Raw genomic sequence first — 22,386 nt, 5'->3', positions numbered from 1 at the left:
CACTTACAAACAAAAATAGATTTTGGGAGGAGAACAGCCTCCAAAAGAGCAGAAACTTTATAGTGGTGGAGGAGGGTGGGTTTTCCATCAGATTTCAAGAACTTCCTATGTTTCCATGAGGCGCCAAAATCATGCCCAACTCCAAAAACATAACAAGAGTCTGTGTCTCCAGCTTTCTTGCAGTCTGCTTTAAAGCATGCAGCTGTGAATTATAACAAGGAGCCAACCTCTTCTGACTGATTACCTTCCTTTTCAGAGGGGCAACATTGTCTAGTGTTGTACGCATTAAAACTGTAGTGCTGTCAACAAGAGAGTCAAGTTTTACTGGAGTAAAATTCAGGTAGCCGTCCTCCGTCATATCTGCACATGGCAGTGAAGAAAAGGATGATGAAATTAACTCTTTAAATCTGGTTACAGCATTCTCTGATAGACACCTTCTATATATAAAATTCTTCTCAGAAGCTTTATAATCAAGTAACGTAAATTCAAAAGTAATCCAAAAATTGTCAGACAAGACAGGATTTTGAGGGAACACTGTCAACTGTTCACTCTCAATGCCATAAGTCAGCACAAGGTCAAGGGTAAGATTAAGGCAGTGAGTAGGTCTGTGAACACTTTGAGAAAATCCAATAGAATCTAATATAGAATTAAACTTAATATTTAGGCATATTAGATATATAATTTCCAACAACTACATGAATATTAAAGTCACCCACGACAATGACTTTATCTGTATTCATCACTAACTGTGATAAAAACTCTGAGAATTCAGACAGAAACTCAGAATAAGGACCAGGTGGACGATACACAACAACAAGTAGAAGAGGTTTTTGTGAGTTCCACTTTGGATGGGAAAACCCGAGAGTCAGAGATTCAAAAGAGCTAAAGCTAATCTTGGGTCTTGGACTGATTAGTAACCCTGATCTGAAGATAGCTGCCACTCCTCCTCCTCTGCCTGTGGTTCGAGGAATGTGAACATTTAAATAGTCAGAAGGAGTTGATTCATTAATGCTAACATGATCCTCCTGCTGCAGCCAGGGGTCTGTAAGACAAAATATATCAATATAATGATCACAAATCAAGTCGTTCACTAACAGAGACTTCGAAAGGAGATATCTAATATTCAGCGAACCTCATTTAATTGTTTGATGTTTTTGTAATTAAACTCCAATGAACTATTACTGGCATACTTACATATCCAAGGTAAGTATGTTTCATCATGATTTTTCATCACAAAAGCACATAAGATGGAATGTTAGCTGCAAAATAGTAAAAAAAAAAAACATACTTGGAGGACGTGTTCAAGAGAGCGGATTGAGTTAAATATATGGGGCTTGAGGAAAAGAGGAAAAGAGATTGTGAAAGCTTGGGGGAAGAGAACAAGCTTGTGAAAAGGAAAGTAGACTGCAGATAGCTAGAAGAAAAAACAATGCATTTGCAATGAGCCTAGGGACTGTTGAAGGCCATAAGAGAGGAAATGATTTAATGAAAGGCTAGAACATAACAACTTTGTAATAAGGCTGTTGCTTGTGAAGGCTTGTAGAGAGAAAAGTCAGTTCAGTTCAATTGAATTAAACCGTACTTTATTAATCCAGAAAGCAACATTATATTGCTTCAGTGTTTTTTATTATTGTCATTATTATTATTCATAGTAACAGTATTCACAAAATATATAAAGATATTGTATATATTACATATGTGTCTATATATATATATAAAAGATGGCAACGCGCAGTGATGCAGCGGCTTGTTGAGCTCTCGGGACTAACCCTTAAAACTGAACCTGACAGACATTTTCCCCAGTTTTTACTTGCATGTCACCATTTCTACATGGGGAGACAACACTGTGGACTGTGTGTACACTAACATTCACAGGGCATACAGAGCTCATCATCGCCCCCATCTTGGCCTCTCTGACCAAATTTCCATCCTGCTGATGCCAGGCCAGATGGGTCAGGGCAACAAAGACGACTCTGCAACCAGTGCTCCTGGACTGTTTTCAGTGCAGAGACTGGCAGGTCTTCAGAGAGGCAGCTACGTGTGAGGGAGAGGTGGACCTGGAGGAATACATCTCCTCCATCCTCAGCTTCATCTGTGCTGACGATGTCACCACCACCAGGACAGTAACCTACTATCCGAACCAGAAATGCAGGCATTTCGAGGGCCAAAGCCACATACACCCATAAAATTCAGGGTCACTTCACCACCAACGACTCCGCATGTGGAAGGGCATTAAGTGCATCAAGGACTACAACACCAGGGATGCACAATGTCCAAAGGACCCCTTCTTGCCAGATGCACTCAACAGGTTCTATGCCCACTTTGATGATCCTGACACCCCCCCAATACCAGATTTACACCAGCACCTGGTGACACACCCCTCAGTGTGACCACAGTAGAGCTGCAGGCCCCGACAATATCTCAGGGTGGGTACTGAGGGACTATCGACCTGTAGCCCTAACCCATATCATGAAGTGCTTCGAGAGGCTGCTTCATGACCCACATCAAAGACTCCATCGACGTCACTGTGGACCCCCATCAATGCGCCAACAGGAAGAATCACTCCACTGATGGCGCCATCTCATCGGTGGTCCACACAGCCCTCACCCATCTGGAGAGCAGAAACTCCTACGTCCGTCTGCTCTTCATGGATTTCTCCTCAGCCTTTAACACCATCATCCCATAGATCCTGGTGCAGAAGGTCTCCTCTCTTGGACTCAGTCCGAGGTGTCCAGGTGTACCAGGTGTCCGAAGAAGGGAGGGGGAGAAGTAGTTCAGAGCGTCTCACAGCAGTGATTTCAGGAGAGTTGTTACAGCCTTGGCCAAGGCCGTTGCCAGGAGAGCAGGAATGCAGATTAGATTATGATAGTTGGTTAGGGCGAGTAGTCGTTTTCAATGAACACGACTTACTCTGTTTGTCCTTTCTGGACGATCCATGCGCCTTTGTAAAGCCACCAGCTTCTCCAAGATGTTTTCCATATTGCGGTTAATGACCACAGTCTGAGAGCCAATAGCTCTGCCCACCGATTCAAACATGCCAGGCAGCTTGGGGCCTATGACCGCTGTCTCCAAATTCCAAATTTTGCAATACACCAGGGCAATGCCTAATCCAATCAGCAGAAAGCCCGTTATCATGGTTCCGAATATGTAAAGATCCTTGACGTCTTCAACGGAAAGAATCGACAGGCACACAATTCTCCACTTCTCCCAGGAGTCTCTCGTGCACCCAGTGGCAAACGTTCTGTCAGGACAGACTGGCTCCCCTGGACCCGAGCTCCTTGTAGCAAAGATTTTGTCAATTGCGTTGAGAGACCAGCCGATCAATTACATGATTTAGTTTGAGACGTGCATTAATTATTAATGTATCTACTAAATTTAAGCCACTGTGATTGGTTAATGATTATGGCTGTCAACTTGTGATGTGCCAGTCCAATGAATGAGTTGTGGTCTTTAAACTCTGCCGAAGTGGAAATTGTGAGTAAAGGGAAAAGACAAATGTCAGGAAAAAAAAACAAAAAGTGGAGCTCAAACACGAAAAATGACACAGGCTGTGCGTAATACCCTACGTGGATGTTTTTTTAAAATTTTTTTACATTTATGCTTCCTGTGTGACCATTCTGTGTATTAGAGGGCTGCATTGGGATTGGGTTCGACCGGGTCCCGCGGGACCCAACTCAAATCTCGCGGGAGCGGGCGGCTAAAAAAAAACACTGCGGGATCGGGATGTAGCCTAGCGACAGGATGTCAATAAATGATGTGGAAAGAAGGTCAAATAAGGTCTTTACAGCACAAAGACAGAACAAGGCAAGTCTGACATTTGCAGAAGTTTCTCAATTGTCCATGAATGTCTTTATTAATAGCCTATAAAATGTCGTGTTTTCTCCTGCGGGACGGGAGAAGACACAAAATCAATGCATTCTATTATTATGCGGGCAAAAATTCTCAAAGTTTTGTGGGTGCGGGCGGTAATGGTCAGAAATTCAATGGGAGCGGGACAAAACAAAGCGCTCATAGTGTCGTATGAGTAGGTTAATTCAATTTCTGTATAGAGATATGTAGAGCTATGTACATTTCTTTGACATTAAAAGTATGTTTTGTTACAGTCAAAGTTATACTGCAGTGATTCTTGAAGCATTATTTTATAAAATATAAGTATGTATTCCCGGTGGTGGTGGCGTGGAGGGCCTTGCGAAAGTGGTTAGCCCCGGGGCCCATGGTGCTTTAATGCGGGCCTGGGTCCAGAGATGCTCTTTGTTAGTGACACGTCCAGTTTCACAGGAAAAATGTTCCTTTGCATTTTAATATATAATACAATAGTAATACTCAGAGTCAATCCTTTCCCCCCACTTTATGGTAAAATTATGAAATTATGAAAAAGTAATGCCATAACACATACTTTCTTTTAGCATTTCATACATTTTTTAGATGTTTTAGGTAGGCTCACTTCCACTTATCTTTAAGAAGAAAATCTATAGTCATTGAAAAATGTGCTCTAGTAAATGAGCAGGATGTTACAAGGTTAAATAACATGCATTCATACAACATTCCCTCCCTGTTCTGGGTGCTCATTACCAAAGAACTGATAACTAAACATTTTACAGATTAATTAGTTATGTATACAAAAAGTGCAATGAATTTGATAAAGAATTCTTCACAAAAGAAAGTAAGTACCACTTAATTCAAAACAATTCAACATTACTAAAAGACACCAAAACAAACATTTGTTCAATCAATACTTATAGGCACAAAATGATAATCACAATTACCTAATGTAATTAATTAAAAAGTAACATTTTCAAAGCCCTTGCTCAGCAGTTCACAATCATACACTTAAACTTGCTGTTTGTGATGGTTGTGAGAAATGTGGGGATAAGCAATGGGACATACAGTGGTTGTAAAAGTATTCACCTCTCATGGAATTTTTTCTATTTCGTTTTATCACAACCTGTCATTTCAATAGATTGAAAAGAAGATGGAAAATGTTTAGTTTTTTGTGAATTAAGTATTATTATTATCATTGCATTATCTATCCAGTTAACATAACAAAAACATTAGGAAAACATATACTGCTACATGTCAACTGGTGTTTGTAACATACACTTTTTAAAACTGCTGTGCAGCAAAAACATCCTTGAAAACAAGTGCTATCAGCTTGACTCGAGTATGGTTACAGTTTACTATGAAGTAAATTAACTTTAAGTACAACATATTTCATTATAAGTTACGTAAAAAACTGTACAACAAGTTTGCCTTACTTTTAGAACCAGTTTCAGCACATAAAAGTATAATTTACAGGGCCTCTGGACTGATTGAGGAATGTTAGAGAAGACCAATGTTAGTGTCTTGCTCAGACAAGAACATATACATTTATGAGCTGCTCATGTGCCAAGCGTGTAGCTAGCACATCTTCTCCAGTGCACCTATAAAAGCACCATCTACCGACATAAAGTTGTATTTAGTAGATAACAATTATAAACCAAAAAAAATAGGGGGTGTTTGAGTTTTTTTTGTTGAACACAGTTATTTTTTTCAATCAATCTAACAAATGAGAGGTTGACAGACATGTAATACTCAAAAGAGACACATGTAGGGGTTGACCAACATTCCTCCTCCTGAGCACAATGTTTCCTGAATAAATGGTTGACCAGCATCTTCCTAATTGCAAAACCCAGCTGTTTGGTCAAATTACTTAGCTGATGTCTGTCCTTAAACTGAAGACCATTATTATCCTTCTGATATTTTGACAGGACTCTCCCATGTCTCCAAATAAACAGAATCCATTTCTATAAGACACAAGAGCTCACACAATCTGATTTCCTGCCATTTCAGTCATAAATTGAGCACAGCAGGTCTGCCATCTTCACATTGAGCAAAACACCAAGTAGCTTCTCCACTTCTCATAGTAGCTTGCTAGCTTCTCATTTTACTGGTTCTTCACAGCTCTTGTAAATTAGCTGTAAAGGTCTTGTAAATTGCAAGGATTGCTTCTTTTAATGTTCAATTCAATTCAATTCAATTCAATTCAATTCAATTCAATTCAATTCAATTCAATTCAATTCAATTCAATTTTATTTATATAGCGCCAGATTACAACAATTGTCATCTCAAGGCACTTAAGTAATATAGTCCAATTCAAGCCAATTGGAATTCAATTCATTGTAATCATAATCCAATTAATTCATATAGAGCCAATTCAAAAAATAATATCCTAGCTCAGGAAACCAACAGATTGCACCGAAACTTGTCTTCAATCCAGTCTCCCATCCTGAGCGTGCCTGTGGCGACTGTGGAAAGGAACGACTCCCTTTTAACAGGAAGAAACCTCTGGCAGAACCAGACTCAGGAAGGGTGGCCATCCGCCTCGACCAGCTGGGCTTTGAGAAGACAGAAAAGAGGGAAAAGAGGGGGGTAAAACACCATAACGCCATTCAAAGGATACCCGTTGGAACAGGGAAACACAAGTTAATAACCACAATAATGTCACATGTACATAAAATCAAAGTGTGTGTGACAGATGAGGTCCCCCAGCAGTCTAAGCCTATAGCAGCTTAACTATGGGATGTTTCAGGATTACCTGAGCCATACCTAACTATAAGCTTTATCAAAAAGGAAAGTTTTAAGCCTAATCTTAAAAGTGGAAAGGGTGTCTGCTTCCCGGACATTTACTGGCAGCTTGTTCCACAAGAGAGAGGCCTGATAACTGAAGGCTCTACCTCCCATTCTACTTTTAGAAACTCTGGGAACAACAAGTAAACCTGCAGTTTGGGAGCGAAGTGCTCTGTTAGGAAAATATCTTACAATGAGATCTTTAAGATATGATGGAGCTCGGTCATTAAGAGCTTTATATGTGAGGAGAAGAATCTTAAATTATATTCTGAATTTAACAGGGAGCCAATGAAGAGAAGCTAAAACTGGAGAAACATGATCTCTCCTGTTAGTTCTCATCAGAACTCTGGCTGCAGCATTTTGGATCAGCTGGAGGCTTTTCAGAGAATATGTGGGACAGCCCAATAATAAGGAATTACAGTAGTCCAATCTTGAAGTAACAAATGCATGAACTAGTTTCTCTGCATCACCCTGAGCCAGGATGTTCCTGATTTTAGCAATGTTATGAAGGTGAAAGAAGGCAGTCCTAGAAACCAGTTTTATATGTGCGTCAAATGATAAATTCTGGTCAAAAATAACTCCTTGGTTCCTCACTGTAGAACTAGAAGCCAAGGAAATACCATCTAGAGTAACTATATAACTAGACAATTTCTCCCTGAAGCGCTCAGGTCCAAAGAGAACAACTTCAGTTTTGTCTGAATTTAAAAGCAGACAGTTCTGAGTCATCCAGGTCTTTATGTCTTTAAGACAGGCTTGTAGTCTGACCAACCTATTGGTTTCATCTGGTTTCATAGATAAGTACAGCTGAGTATCATCAGCATAACAATGGAAATTTATGCCACGCTGTCTAATAATCTTACCTAATGGAAGCATGTACAAAGTAAAAATAATTGGTCCAAGCACAGAACCCTGAGGAACTCCATGACTTACTCCAATGTGTGAGGAAGATTCTTCATTTACAAGAACAAACTGGAATCTATCAGATAAATATGACTTAAACCAGCCTAATGCAGTTCCTTTAATCCCAATAACATGTTCAAGTCTCTGTAACAGAATGCTGTGATCGATCGTATCAAATGCAGCACTGAGATCCAACAGGACAAGCACAGAAACAAGTCCGCTATCAGAGGCGAAGAGGAGATAATTGGTAACTTTCACCAGTGCTGTTTCTGTGCTATGATGCACTCTGAATCCTGTCAGAAACTCTTCAAACAGATTATTTCTATGTAAATGATCACAAAGTTGAACTGCAACTATTTTTTCAAGAACTTTAAACAAAAAAGGTAGATTGGATATAGGTCGATAATTAGCCAACACTTCTGAATTGAGAGTATTTTTTTTAAGTAAAGGTTTAATTACAGCAACCTTAAAAGAGGTACATATCCTGTCAACAAAGACCGATTGATCAAATCCAATATGGAAGTGTCAATTAAGGGGAAAATCTCCTTGAACAGTCTGGTTGGGATTGGGTCTAACATACAAGTTGATGGTTTAGAAGAGACTATTGCTGTTGTTAGCTCAGAAAGATCAACTGGGCAGAAGCTGTCTAAATACAAATCAGGTTCTAAAGATACTTCTAAAGCTGCTCTACTTGATGATACATCAGTGATAATAGTGGGAAGGATTCCATCAATCTTCTATCTAATAGAAACAATTTTATTGATAAAGAATCTAATGAAATCATCACTGCTGAGAGTTAAAGGAATACATGGCTCAACAGAGCTCGGACTCTTTGTCAGCCTGGCAACAGTGCTGAAAAGAAACCTGGGATTATTCTTATTCTCTTCTATCAATAATGAATAATAAGCAGTTCTAGCTTACCAAGGAGCCAACCTCTTCTGACTGATTACCTTCCATTTCAGAGGGGCAATATTGTCCAGTGTTGTACGCATTGAAGCTATAGTGCTGTCAACAAGAGAGTCAAGTTCTACTGGAGTAAAATTTAGGTAGCCGTCCTCCGTCATATCTGCACATGGCAGTGAAGAAAAGGATGATGAAATCAACTCTTTAAATCTGGTTACAGCATTTTCTGATAGACACCTTCTACATGTAAAATTCTTCTTAGAAGCCGTATAGTCAAGTAATATAAATTCAAAAGTTATTAAAAAATGGTCAGACAAGACAGGATTTTGAGGGAACACTGTCAACTGTTCACTCTCAATGCCATAAGTCAGCTCAAGATCAAGGGTATGATTAAGGCAGTGAGTAGGTCTGTGAACACTTTGAGAAAATCCAATAGAGTCTAATATAGAATTAAAGTTAATATTTAGGGTGTCAGTTTCAACATCTACATGAATATTAAAGTCACCTACGACAATGACTTTATCTGTACTCAGCACTAACTGTGATAAAAACTCTGAGAATTCAGACAGAAACTCAGAATAAGGACGATACACAACAACAAACACAAGAGGTTTTTGTGATTTCCACTTTGGGTGGGAAAAACTGAGAATCAGAGATTCAAAAGACCTAAAACTAATCTTGGGTCTAGGACTGATTAGTAACCCTGATCTGAAGATAGCTGCCACTCCTCCTCCTCTGCCTGTGGTTCGAGGAACGTGAACATTTAAATAGTCAGAGGGAGTTGATTCATTAATGTCAACATTCTATATTGAATGTTCTATATTGAATGTATAAAACTTCTTTTGAGATTGTAGGTCGTGTTCTGCAGATGTAAAACAGAAATCCTCAACTACATCATTGAACGCTGATTTTTGCTCAATATGTGTTGTAACAAATCAAAAACATCTTATGAAGATTTTAGAGTTTAACCAAAGTCAACATAAAAGAATACAAGAGGACCCAGTTGTCCACATGCCTTCTAACTTTCAGCTGTTTAGCCATTAATGAATGATTAATGATTATTAAGGGTGTGACCACTTTCACAGATTGAACAGATTAAGATTAAGAGAGTACATGAGAGTAAAAAAAAAAAGGAGAATTTTAGAATGGGAATAAGAGTATACTATATACTAAAGTTGCTTAGCATTATTACAAGCCCCATATTTAGGTTTCAGAATTGATTGAATTTCAGAAAGCTTAGATTGGTCAAAGGGGTAAACATAACAAAGCTAAAAGTAACATGGTGACGAGCAAGATCAAACAGCTACATCACCAACTGTTCAAGAGATCTTCTGAATTGGAAAATATGTTAAATTGGGTCTAGCTATAGAGAGGGTAGCTGTGATTCCCTCATATGTCAATAATCCTAAAATGATTCAGATCATGATAAATTAATAAAATGATTGGTTTTAATGGCCTTATTGTGAGACCTCATATTTAGGAGGCCAGAATTGATTCACGTGCAGAGGAAGCATAAAAGGGTATAGAGCGAAAAATGAGTAGATTGTTATTGTTTACACCTTTAACAACAGTGTGTATACTGACACGGGAGGCCAGTGAAAGGGGCTTCTTGAGAGAACAAGAATCATATCAGAGTAGAGAGTGGGATGTAAACAGGTAGGGCTCTTTCAAATGAGAGGCATTTATTTTGTGAATAGTATCTAAAAGATAGACAAAAGGCCTATTTCATTCAGGTTTTCAGTGTCTACCAGTAATAACTCTTCCTTGCTAATGTTTGCTTTTGTAGTAGCAGTTGCAGGTGCTGGACAAATGGTGCATTTAATGATAAACAGCAAAGTGGAATTTCTGACTTCCAATTGTTAAAGAAAATAAAATAAAGAACAGCAACTGGAGGTCAATTTTTCTTGATGGGATATAGAATATCAACACAAGAATGTATTGGTAAATTGATATTGGTAGTAATATTACCAGATACTTTGTTTCTGAATGTTAAATGAACTATACAACCAGTGATGATATTTGACATTGAAATCAAAGAAAAAAAGCAAGTGCAAAAGAGTTTAAACTTCCCACTTCTGAGGTACAGTGAATGCAGCAAGGTTATAAAAGGTTATATTTCTTCTTCTTCACTGGCTGTAGCTCAGGAGGAAGAGCAGTCGCCCACCAATCGGAATGTCGGTGGTTCGACTCTGGCTTCCCCAGGATACATGTCGAAGTGTCCTTGGGCAAGACACTGAACCCCACGTTGCTCCCCCAGTGTATCATTGGAATGTGTGTATGAATGACTAGAACGTAGTTATGAATCTTAAGACGTGCTGTATGAATGTGTGTGATTGGGGTGAATGCGGCATGTAGTGAAGCGCTTTGAGTGGTCAGCTAGACTAGAAAAGCGCTATACAAGTACAAGTTCATTTACCATTTGGAAACAATTGAATATAAAAAAAACAGAGGATGAAACATAAAGACTTGCTAAAGGTTTTGGTGCAAAAGGTGTGTATGGCTCCTTGTTAAGGATTCTAGGTTGTCTAAGGTCTCTTATGCACCAAAACTACATAAAAAGATGTCTGGTATGGCATGCTCTGTCTTCTCATGTCACCAGCGTCTGAGAAAAATAAATTAATTCTGCACTTGAACACACTACAAAGACAACCTCTTAAATCAGCCAAAAAAAGCATCACAGGAATCTGACTGATAACATGTTGTATCATACAGTGAAAAGACAGGTGAGACAGACATTCATCAATCCTCCAGACATCTGACAAATTTTCAGCTTGCTGTATAAGGAACCTAGGAATTCCTCCTGTCAATTAAATATCATGAATTAAGAATTATGTGGCAGTCATTCTGATAACATCTTAGAGCACTCCAAATAAGATTACAAAAAGAGAAACACTTTTACACTTTTAACACACATTCCTCTGTTTTGTCTAAGACGTTTTTACTGTGATTTACTGAGCTTTATGTTAGTGAATAATTTTCTTTGAATTTTGTTATTTTGGAAGGGCAACTGCTTAAATACATATGTAACAGGGCCAGATGTAAAAATTGCTGTGTCTGTGCCTTTTGGCCCCTAATCAATCACTGCAACTCACTTGTAAATACAGACAATGACTTTTTATCGCTAAAACTATGATTTTTGACTGGTACAAAATTAAAGTAAATTTGCTCTGAAACGTGAAGGAGCTGGAGGCTTTTGGAAGCTAGCAGTCTAGTTTCTTGCCCCCATAAATTCTCAGCTGTCATGATGAAAATGAAGCATGTCATCACTAATTTGTAGTGTGGGTAGAATAATCTAAATGAGTGGTGATTAAATGGAAATATTAATTTGATGGGCGTAGCTAATATTATTTTGGGGCACAAGATGTGTCTGTACATTCTCTGTTTACTTGAAATATCTAAGATACAGTGAAGCAGCACTGACTATTTCATAGTGTCATTGAATACAGTCCCAATTTGCCACTGGATTGGTTCAGACTGGATGGTCAAATAAGACTGTGTCAGTAAATAAATCTCTTTTTTGATTTATTCTAAAAGGTTCACAGTGATGAGCCAGTCTTAATGTGAGATAATTTATCTCCTAATCTTTTAATCTGACCAGAGATGTTGCTCATTAATCATCTTTTGCAGGAGAGAAGACGTCAGTCAGGCCACATGCATGGCAGGAGTAGTCTCTAATTTAAGGCATGTGTCTGCTTTTACTTTGTCAGTCACAGTACACTGGTAGTTTCAAAGAAACAAGTGTCAGATGATTGGCTGCAGCTTGTCTTGAGTCACTTTCAGTGGTCTCAACTGATGTAGACATGAGAGCTGCAGATATTCAGAGAGAAAATGAGAATGAACTGAAAGTAAACCCTACTGAAATATACATGTAACATCTCTCAGGTTGCAAGTCTCAAATTTTCATCAAATTTGTGTGATTAATGAAATATTATTTGAATTATTTGCAGATAACATTCACCATCAAGTACCAGTGTATATAGAATTTTTTTTTATGTTTGAGATATAACTTTTTTAAGTGTATAAATCATAAACCAACATAAACCATACATGTCATCTATAAGGATTTTGAATATCTGCTTCAAATATAGGAGCCCAACATGTATTAGCTGTCAGTATATTACAGCCCCAAAACATAAACTTCAACCTCATGTTGGCACAAAAAGTGCATCATTATGGACTTCAATAGATGTTTTTCCATTGAGGGCCATCATGTCTTATTTAGTAGCAGACCATTCAGTAGTTGAGATTTCAGTCTCATATTGTTAACTATAATTTCTGAGAAACGGTGCATAAGCCTACTTTGAAAACCGATCACATTGTGCAGGAAAATATTCACTGTTTGAAATGCAAGCTGAAACTTAAAAATGTTTTAATGGGATTAAAGACTACATTGGGACAATTAACCTTTTAGGAAGCATGTGTTCAAGCAGAAAACCTCTGCATAAACAAAAATAATTTGTTCTAAGAAAAAGTTCAACTGTTGCTTTGAAAGACAATAGAGCAGACCTGACACCATACCCCATGACACCTCTCACCAGCCACAGCCCAGGAACTCCACCCACCCCACCTCGCAGGAGCTTCAGAGCCATGTGCCACTACTGCTTCAAGGCCCCCACCATTATCACCATCCCTAAAAAACGAAGGATCACAGGACTTAACGACTACAGACCTGCCACCCTGACCTCTGTGGTCACGAAGTCTTTCGAATGCCTTGTCCTGTCACACCTCAAATCCATCCCATGCAAAGTATGTTCCATCCATTTTCTATACCCGCTTAATCTGTTGGTCTGGTCGTGGGGAGGCTGGGGCATATCCCAGCAGTTCAATATTAATATCTGAGCTATATATAATTTTTTCGTAGAATCATTAATCAGGTGCATTGTTTGTTTGATGGTGTTGGTCCTCATCCACTATTGCAGAAATGAAAGCTTTTGAAAGTTTCTGACCTAGCGGGCTGATTTGGTTTATTTCCAAATTCAAATAATCTTTGTCTGGCAAATATATCAGATTCTGCCTTCTTTGTCATTAAATTCATTAATGTTCTTGTCGCCTTTAGCTCTTCTAGCTCCTCATCTGATTTAGAGAGAAATCTTCCTCAAATTTTTTGTTTTCTTTTCCATTTTAGAATGCTCTTACGTGCGTTGCTTTTTCCTTTTACTCGAATATGATATAATCATACCTCGCATGTAAGCTTTACAAGCCTCCCATACAAGTCTTAGGTCAGAATCAGTTCAGTCATTTTGTTCAAAATATAAATCTGAGTTTGCAGAAATGTGATAAAATTAACAAAACACTGAAGTATTAATTTTCCAAGACGGTGAACATTCTGCAGGTCTAAGTGGCTGCATTACTATATTAACCATGGTCTGAAAGGGCAATGGATCCAATGTCAGATTGTTCAACTAACTTTTACAACAATTTTACTAAGAGGGCAAAGAAGTCTTCATACGCAATCTGAACATTGTTTTTTTTTTTTAAGACAGTCGAGAACTGATTTTCTCTTTATTACACTATATGAACCCTTTATATTCCACCTAGAAAACTGAATGCTTTAAACATTGTAGGATTATATCATGCTGTATGATCTCTGGCAAAATAAAACAAAACCATAGAAGGAACCAGCCCAAGCAAAAAAAATATGGCGGATGACGAGCGACGAGAGGGCCAATCCGGCGAACGGCCAGGCATCCGGCAACGTGGAACCAGGTCTGGTGGCCGACCAATGGCGAAGGAGCCGATTCGGCATCCGGTCAGACTTCTGGAGATGTGGGAGCTCATCCGGCCAATCAGGAGGAAGCTATTTTACTGGTACGACCCTCTTCAGAGCCGATGTAGAAAGAGGCGAGCCCGCCCGGGCCCCCTCTGGCGAAGACGAGGAGAGCCCGCCCGGGCCCCCTCTGGCGAAGACGAGGAGAGCCCGCCCGGGCCCCCTCTGGCGAAGACGAGGAGAGCCCGCCCGGGCCCCCTCTGGCGAAGACGAGGAGAGCCCGCCCGGGCCCCCTCTGGCGAAGACGAGGAGAGCCCGCCCGGGCCCCCTCTGGCGAAGACGAGGAGAGCCCTCTGAGCTGAAAGAACTCCAAAATGTCGCCAGTCACTCTTAGTCTCTCCCAAGAGCCGGCTCCCTGCACCAAGCAGTCTGCAAAGGCCGCGAATAAACCCTGGAGAACCTGTAATTCTGCTAGGTCCATGCTGGCGAAATCCTACTGTCACAACCATGGGGATTGTGCGTGACGTAGTGGAGAGAGGACCCAGATGTAGAATTCAAAGAATAAATTAGATTGTTTACAAAAAGAACAAAACAAAATAGATAACATGAAATCTAAACTGTGAAGCAAAACAACAAGACCATGGCTGTGGAGAAATAAGAGGCAAAAGCCTGACCTGACAAACCTGAAGACCATGAAAATCGTGGCAAGACGTGAGGAAAGTTAAGGTGAGGATTTTTTTTTTTTTTTTGCACTGAACTGAGGAGAACCTGGAAATTAAATACTGTGGTGAGGTGATTGGAGATGGGGTGCAGCTGTGAAACAAAGACAGGTGACTTGAGTGAACCTAATGATGTGAAAAGTAAAAAACATGGCAAGAAATAAACCTAAAACCTGAAAAGAAGACATGACAAAAACAAAACCCAAAACATGACATGACAAGAAATGCATTTGCTGAGGTTTCAAAAGGCCTGAAATGTATTTTTGAAAGGACCTTGAGCTAGATGAAGGCAGAAAAGTACAGAAGAGAAGAAACATGCAAAAAGGACTGGTAGTTGGGTACTGCTGTGATTCAGTGGCTTCTAATTAAAAAAGTAAAGTCCTGAAGGCTATGACAGTCACATTGGCTGAAAGAGGACTAAATAAAAATTTTAATGCTAAAATTATTTCTGTGGTTTGAATATTTTGGAAACAGTGACAGGTTGAAAACTTTTTTTCTGAAGAATCTTTCTGTATTTTTCCACTCTGTCATTTGGAGCCTCCACTCACATGAACATTCCATGTCATTGGAATGCATTTTAACCTCAGAAATCATTCATTTGCACAAAAACCTTTTTTTTGTCCCAGATTTTTTAAAAACTATAAAAGTTAGAAACACCAAAAGATATAGCCATCATATGATGCATCATATCCAGAAAGAGCTGAACGTTTTGTACAAAAATGTTTTTATGTTTTATTTGTATGCTGAAGTAGTTAAATGGCAAAAAACGTTTGGAATAATAATGAAACAGGAAAATCATAGTGCTTTACAGCATTCTCACAATACTAAAGGGAAACAGGAAAACAATTGTAAGCATTCTCACAATTATAAAATTATTAATACCAAATCAAAATTCTCTATCAATACAGAATTTCTTTGACATATGAGCGACATCTCAATGTCATACTTAAGTACACTTCAATAACTAGCTTTCCTCAAGATGCCACTTCAACATTTATTTTATGCGTGTAGCTGCGAAGCCTCACCAGGACCGCTCTGTGTCTTTGTTCCCCACTGGATTCCTGTAAAGGACCCAAGCTGTGAGCGCGTACTTTAATCGGTTCTTCTTGTGTGTCCATGTTCAAGGCCTCGGGAATCCATGTTTCCAAAAAAAAAAAAAGAAGGGATTTCTCCCTTTTGTATTTTCTTTCAATCCCAACATTTAGTTGTCTGTTCTGATTTCGATAACTCTCAAGTTTTTTTTATTGCTTTCTTGAGCTCCAACTTGGGTTTGGGCTTGGGCTGTATCTTCCCAACTCGGTCCACTAGCTTGTTTAGCTTTTCTGACATCTCTGACAGGTTTCAGGACATTGGCAAGTTTAGTGTCCAATACTTTCTCTATGTTTTGAGTCACTCGTTTAACCATCCTGTCATCCCTGGTGCCACGAGAGTCCACTATTTCAAGCTCTGTTCTAGACTCTTGCTCATTTTCATCATTAGCTCTTGCTCGGTCACACCATCTTGGCTAGTTAGCTCTGTGCTAGCCATACTCCTGCTGCCTTTCTTCCACAGTACTCTTTTCGGAGGCTTCATGAAATAGTCGTCCAGAGACATGTCCAGTGTCAGTATACATTTAGCAACTGCAACAGCTAAAATTTTAGCAATAGTCAAGCCGAGAAATATTTATTTCAACAAATCCAGTGAGGAGACCCGCTGCGCAGCGTCTACCCTCCTTGATAAATCGTGCGACCCCCAGACTTAGCTTTTTTCATAAGGAAGGTAAAACGATTTTTGAGTTGCCTAAATATAAGCCTATCTGCCTCGGATTCGGTCTTCCCAGCCTTAGCCCAAGCAAGGTTTCTTTTGTGTAGTACATTGGCTAAATCGGGTGCAAACTATGGATTATCCCTCCCTTTAATCTTAAAGGGAGCTCAGGAGGAAGAGCAGTCACCCACCAATCGGAAGGTCGGTGGTTCGACTCTGGCTTCCCCGGGCTACATGTCGAAGCGTCCTTGGGCAAGACACTGAACCCCACGTTGCCCCCCCAGTGTATCATTGGGGGTATGAATGTGTGTATGAATGATTACAAAAAAAGCACGTAGTTTTGAATCTTAAGACGTGCTGTATGAATGTGTGTGAGTGGGGTGAATGCGGCATGTAGTGAAGCGCTTTGAGTGGTCAGCTTGACTAGAAAAGCACTATACAAGTACAAGTCCATTTACCATATCTTCTGAAGTTTGTCAACCAGAGAAGAAAAAACTTCTCCACATCATTGATTAATTCAATACATCTCCAATTAAAACTATACAGATCATGAAAGAACCCCTGTTCAACAAAGGGGTTCTTTGTTAGAACCAAATTTATGTCTTTTATCTGTAACAGCCTAACTTTGAGCTTCACCAGCTGCGACATTTTGTGGAACTCTGGGATTGCAGAAACAGCATTCAGGCCAGCCTTTGCTAAATAATTCAGTTTTTGCTATGCATATTACATTGTGCCAAAAGGCTCTTAGTCTCTTCACCCTAGTGTCCTCATCTGCCACTGGATGGGTTCACAGTTATGCTATAATTGGGCTCCATGCTGTTTTCAACCTCCGCCTTTCATTTACCGTGCAACTGCAGCTGACATGTGTACAACAAGGTTTGCAAAAAAATGGTTATGATTCCACGGGGAGTGAGTATTTGGGGTAAAGTGGCATATATATTTGACACACGAGTGTTTCTCATTTTTAGCAATTCTGCAAATGAGTTGCAATGTGGTGGAATGCAATATCTGTTCAAAATACATTTTACATTTTGTCTGGGGCCCAGCTAGACAAAAGTAAATTCTCTCAAGATACAGTGGATGAAAATGAAGAAATTCTATAAACAAATGCATAGGGTGGTGTATGCATGGGCAGTTTTGTTGCGATAGCTCCCCCAAGTCACCCATATTGTTGTAGATTGTTATACACATGACCTATTGCGTATATTGCGTATCTTGTGTATCATATATTGTGCATAATATTTTGAAATCTATCCAATCCATCCAATTAAAGCACTTTTGCACTGCAAGCCACACTCACCCACTCCCAGAGACTCATACAGCAGCTTTTAGTCTCAATGGTTTTCTCCATCATGCACATTAACACACAGATGAATGTGCTTGAGTCAACATGAGTTTCAATGTCTTGCCCAAAGACACTTCAACATTTGGCCAGCGTAACCCAAGAGCCACCAACCAGTCAACCACTCTTTCCACCTAGGCAGTTGTGGAGGGAGTTTTGGTTGATTCATCCCACAGATGCCATCATAATGTTAATTTACTTGTCAGGTTTTATGTTGTGGCTGATTGAGCATATATGAGATTTCACATTGTTTAAAGTATGCAAGCTCAGCTTCCAAATCTGTTGCATTCTAAATTGCAAACCTTGTCATACATTTTAGCTGTAATTTGCTGTGCACTTCCATGAAGTACAGCAGGAAAGAAATGGATGCTCCAACTGTACTCTTCATTCAGTCTGAATATGTTTATATCCTTAATCCATTAATGTTTTGGGGATGTGTTTTGGCTGATACAGTGATCATGGAACAATTTTGATTAGCTTCAGCTAGCAAAGAAGACACTTTGTGTATGTTAATTTGGGTCACACAAAAATCTGAGTACTTGCCAGTGTCAGGCCTATAACAACACTGTTTTGAGATAGAATGCTGTAAAGTACCCAAAAAGTACCCAAACAAGTGCAGGACGACGTATTTGATTTAGTTCATATTTAATCTCCACAATGATTCTGAATAAGGGGTTGTTGGTTTCTAATTAGAATTGGTCCATTTAAAGGCAGGCAGTGTGGATAATTAGTAAACTTACTAGTTTTGTCTTTAAAAAGATCCAACATAAGACTTCAAAATATTGATGAACTTTAAAACATAATGGGTCCGTCAGCCCTTTTCATGAAATGGATATTGAATACAACTTTCATTCAACAGCAGAACCCTTCCTCTTGTGGCTCATTTATTTTCAACAGCAACACTGTTGAAAAAATGAATAGCACATTCAGTGACGATGACAAAATAATGCCTCCATTAAAAGTAGAATATTTCAACTCAGTCCTGTTCCTTGCTAAAAACTAAGTTTTGGTGAGAAGATGAAGTGACCTGTGGTCCCCTTTCAGAGGATAACACACAGGACATTTCTTATACATTAGAGTCTGAGCTTGTTCTTTTTCAGCTACAAATATTTAATTATTTAAAGTGACAAGTGCAGAGACCGATAGTAATGTTTTAAAGATCCCTGGGATGAGGGATGCAGCAGCTACTTCATTGGATAGTAAATAGCAGTGTGGCTAGAAACCTGGTCAGTCATATGCTGTCTCGTCAAGTGATTGTTTACAATTATAGCAATTTTTTCATTAGAACAAAGTTACAGCTAGTCATGGTACCCTAATTGAGTCTCATGAGAAAACATGTAATAGATATATTATTCCATATGTCCAAACTCTATATCCAAATTCATGCTTAGAAATTGTGAAATGAAAATCCATCCCTAGGATGTTGTATTATACAGGACAGGATCAATATGACATGACTAATTCATTACAATGGTATTCTTTGAGCAGTTTTCTTTCACGCAGGACCACCATTCTTAGCCATAATCATATATACCACCATTGTCCTTTCAATTTATCATCTTTCATCTGGTACAGTCAAAAATGTCACACTGTGTGTGCTTCATAAGCACTCATGGCAAAAGTAAAATGTAGTGAGACATTTGAATCAATGACTCGTGTATCAAGATATACACTTTAAACCATTCAAACTCAGTACAAAAACATATTTTACTGGATGTGTCACACAATGCTGTCTCTATTGACACATGAAATGCTAAGTTACCTGCAAGATGAAAAATTCACACCTTTTCCCTTGTGTTTGTCTGGAAGCTAAAGTTCACCTTTGATGCCCAAAATAAGCAGTGCATTGCTGTCGTTCAATATTGGGCTCTTTCAGTCATCTGTTGCATTTATGCTTTTATCTAATTTGTGACATTTGTGATTCCAGGATGTTGTCTGTTGTGGTGTTGTGAATCTACTAAATAGATGGATGTCTGCATTACTCTGATACTTACTGTATGTTTTGACAGCTTCCAGCATTCACAGAATTTTGTTTCCTTTCTTTCTATTCACAGACACTGAAGTCATCTATAGGAACAGTGATGGCCACGTCATCAAATTCAACATTCTCACAAATGAAACTGAGATTGTCCTGACAAATACAACATTTGTAAGTGTGAAGTACTTGCTATGTATTAAGCTCCAGTTAAGATTTTGGACATTGCTATTTTTTATTTCACTACTGAAACAAAACTAATGACAAAAATCTTTTAAAGAAATACACTTGCAATTACATAGTGGAGGTGGGGAGTAACACAGAGACAAACAAGACAAATTCTTAAGGTTTAATATATGTTATACATTTAAATAAATCAGAAGTTGTAAAGTTTTAAAATAAAGTTTTTCTAAAAATGTCGATATATCACAAATAATTACTTGTACTGCATAGTTACCATTGTACAATGTAAATGTATTCATTCTTCATTCCTTATATGATTTCCACCAGATTCATTTCAACGTAGCCAAATATTACGTGTCCCCTGACTTGAAATATGTACTCTTCGCATACGATGTGAAACAGGTAAGTTCCTTAAAAACACCTGTCTTGATACTATTGTGTCATACTGAGACTCAGAAAAAAAATTTTTTTTTTTTACAGTTGACTTTTATACAGTTTCTTTCTGTTTACTTAAAACTGAACCACATGTTGAAGTATCCTTGGGGAATACACTAAACCCTACATTGCCTACTGATGTGTCCATCAGTGTTTGAATGTGTGTGATAGAAAAAAAACACTGTGTAGCCTGTAAAATTATACTGACAAAAACATGCCGTATGAGTGTGGGTGTAAGTGGGTGCAAAAAGCTTGTAGTGTAAAAGTGCTTTGTGTGGTCAACTAGACTAGATAAGTATTTACGATTCATAGGATCCTCCTTATATGATTTTATCTTTCGAAGGTGGGCACAGTTTAGTGAATAAATTACAATATACTTGTAAAGCAGCCTGTGACCCTCAAAAAAAAAAATGTCTACCTACTTTTCTAACTAACTACAGTATGTTTATTTGGCATCTAGACCCAACCATTTACATAAATTCTAACCGTCTTACCATGTACTTTAAACTCTAAGCATTTGCAGGTGAGAAGAAAATAGAAATATTGAAAATTGAATTGAATATGAATTGAATGATTTACACTTATATAATAAGTGAATGGGGGGGGGGGGTAGAGTAAAAAATCCAATGCATGAAAAGCTTAGTTATCTCACTTGATCAACATCTTGACTGAATATAATTTCAATGCTCAACATGCAGTTAGACAAAGAAAAAAATATGTATTAAGTGAAATTAAGGTGTAATGGATTTGGAGAGGATTTTGAAGGATTTAAATTTTCAATATTAGAATAAACAGTAGTTCAGGAGGCTGCATGGTGGTGTGCTGGTTAGCACAGTCACCTCACAGTGAGAGGGTTCCAGGTTCAACTCGTGGCTGATTTATTGCTAGTCACTTTTTAAATTGTTAGAAAAATGACTAAGAATACTCAGGACTACTGTCTGAAATTCACCAGCATAGGCATTTAATCTTGTTGCAACAAGGGAACAGTTTACACACAGACTGTGATGCAACTGCTTAAAGATACAGAGAACTTTTATAGGTTATAGTGGTTGAAGGCTTCCATTTTTGCTGATACAAGTCGTGGGATATTCCCTTTTGGCAGCAGACAGTGGTGCTGATAACACCAAGGCCATGGGATACTCCTCTGTGGCAGCAGACAGTGGTAATGATAACGCCAAGGCCGTGGGCATGGGTAATAATTTCTCTATCATTTCCCTCCCGTTTATACTTTATGCTTACTGGAAACTTCAAAATCAAAAAAGAAAAATTCACTCATGAAATCGTTTCATGAGTGAATTAGAAGTGAATCAAAGTACATCTGTAACATCGATACACACTACACTTTGTTTGATTTCTATAGGGTATCTCATAGACCTTTCACTCATCTTTACAGGGCATGTGCTTTTAGATTTCTATATAATCACAGTTATCATAGTAGGTGTTGCTACCTAGATATACATTTGGAAATTGGCACAACTATATTTAACATTGACATAAGGAAAAATATATAGTATCTTTATTTTGTTTGTGTACTGAATACTAAGAAAGAACGGGAGAGAATAAAGTTGCCACAGGAAAGACTGATTCTAAAGTCTGTTTAAGGGTGCAAATTAGGCATCTGAAGTAGTTAGGATCTGTTTATACATCAATGTTTTAGCTATATACACACGTGGACAAAATTGTTGGTACCCCTCAGTTAAAGAAGGAAAAACCCACAATTCTCACTGAAAGCACTTGAAACCTACAAAAGTAACAATAAATAAAAAATCATTGAAAATTAAATAATCAAAATCAGCCATTACTTTTGAAATGTTGATTAACATAATTATTTTTTTTAAAAAAAACTAATGAAATAGGGCTGGACAAAAATGAT

The 22,386-nt window shown here is 38.5% G+C and overlaps 1 protein-coding gene across 1 annotated transcript in view; it reads left to right on the top strand.

The window, feature by feature from the left end:
- The window catches only part of LOC140319006 (inactive dipeptidyl peptidase 10-like), a 189,896-nt gene that overhangs the window by 29,705 nt on the left and 137,805 nt on the right, over positions 1–22,386 (top strand). Inside the window, exons 4-5 of the mRNA XM_072396517.1 lie at positions 19,975–20,069; positions 20,406–20,480. Coding sequence (XP_072252618.1) covers positions 19,975–20,069; positions 20,406–20,480 — 170 coding nt within the window. The remainder of the gene's footprint in view (positions 1–19,974; positions 20,070–20,405; positions 20,481–22,386) is intronic.

This window comes from Leuresthes tenuis, unplaced genomic scaffold (genome assembly GCF_036924035.1).
Source record: "Leuresthes tenuis unplaced genomic scaffold, fLeuTen1.0.hap1 SCAF_12, whole genome shotgun sequence".
Classification (NCBI taxonomy): domain Eukaryota; kingdom Metazoa; phylum Chordata; class Actinopteri; order Atheriniformes; family Atherinopsidae; genus Leuresthes; species Leuresthes tenuis.
The sequence above is the reverse complement of the archived record's forward strand: the minus strand, read 5'-3'. Positions and strand labels throughout refer to the sequence as shown.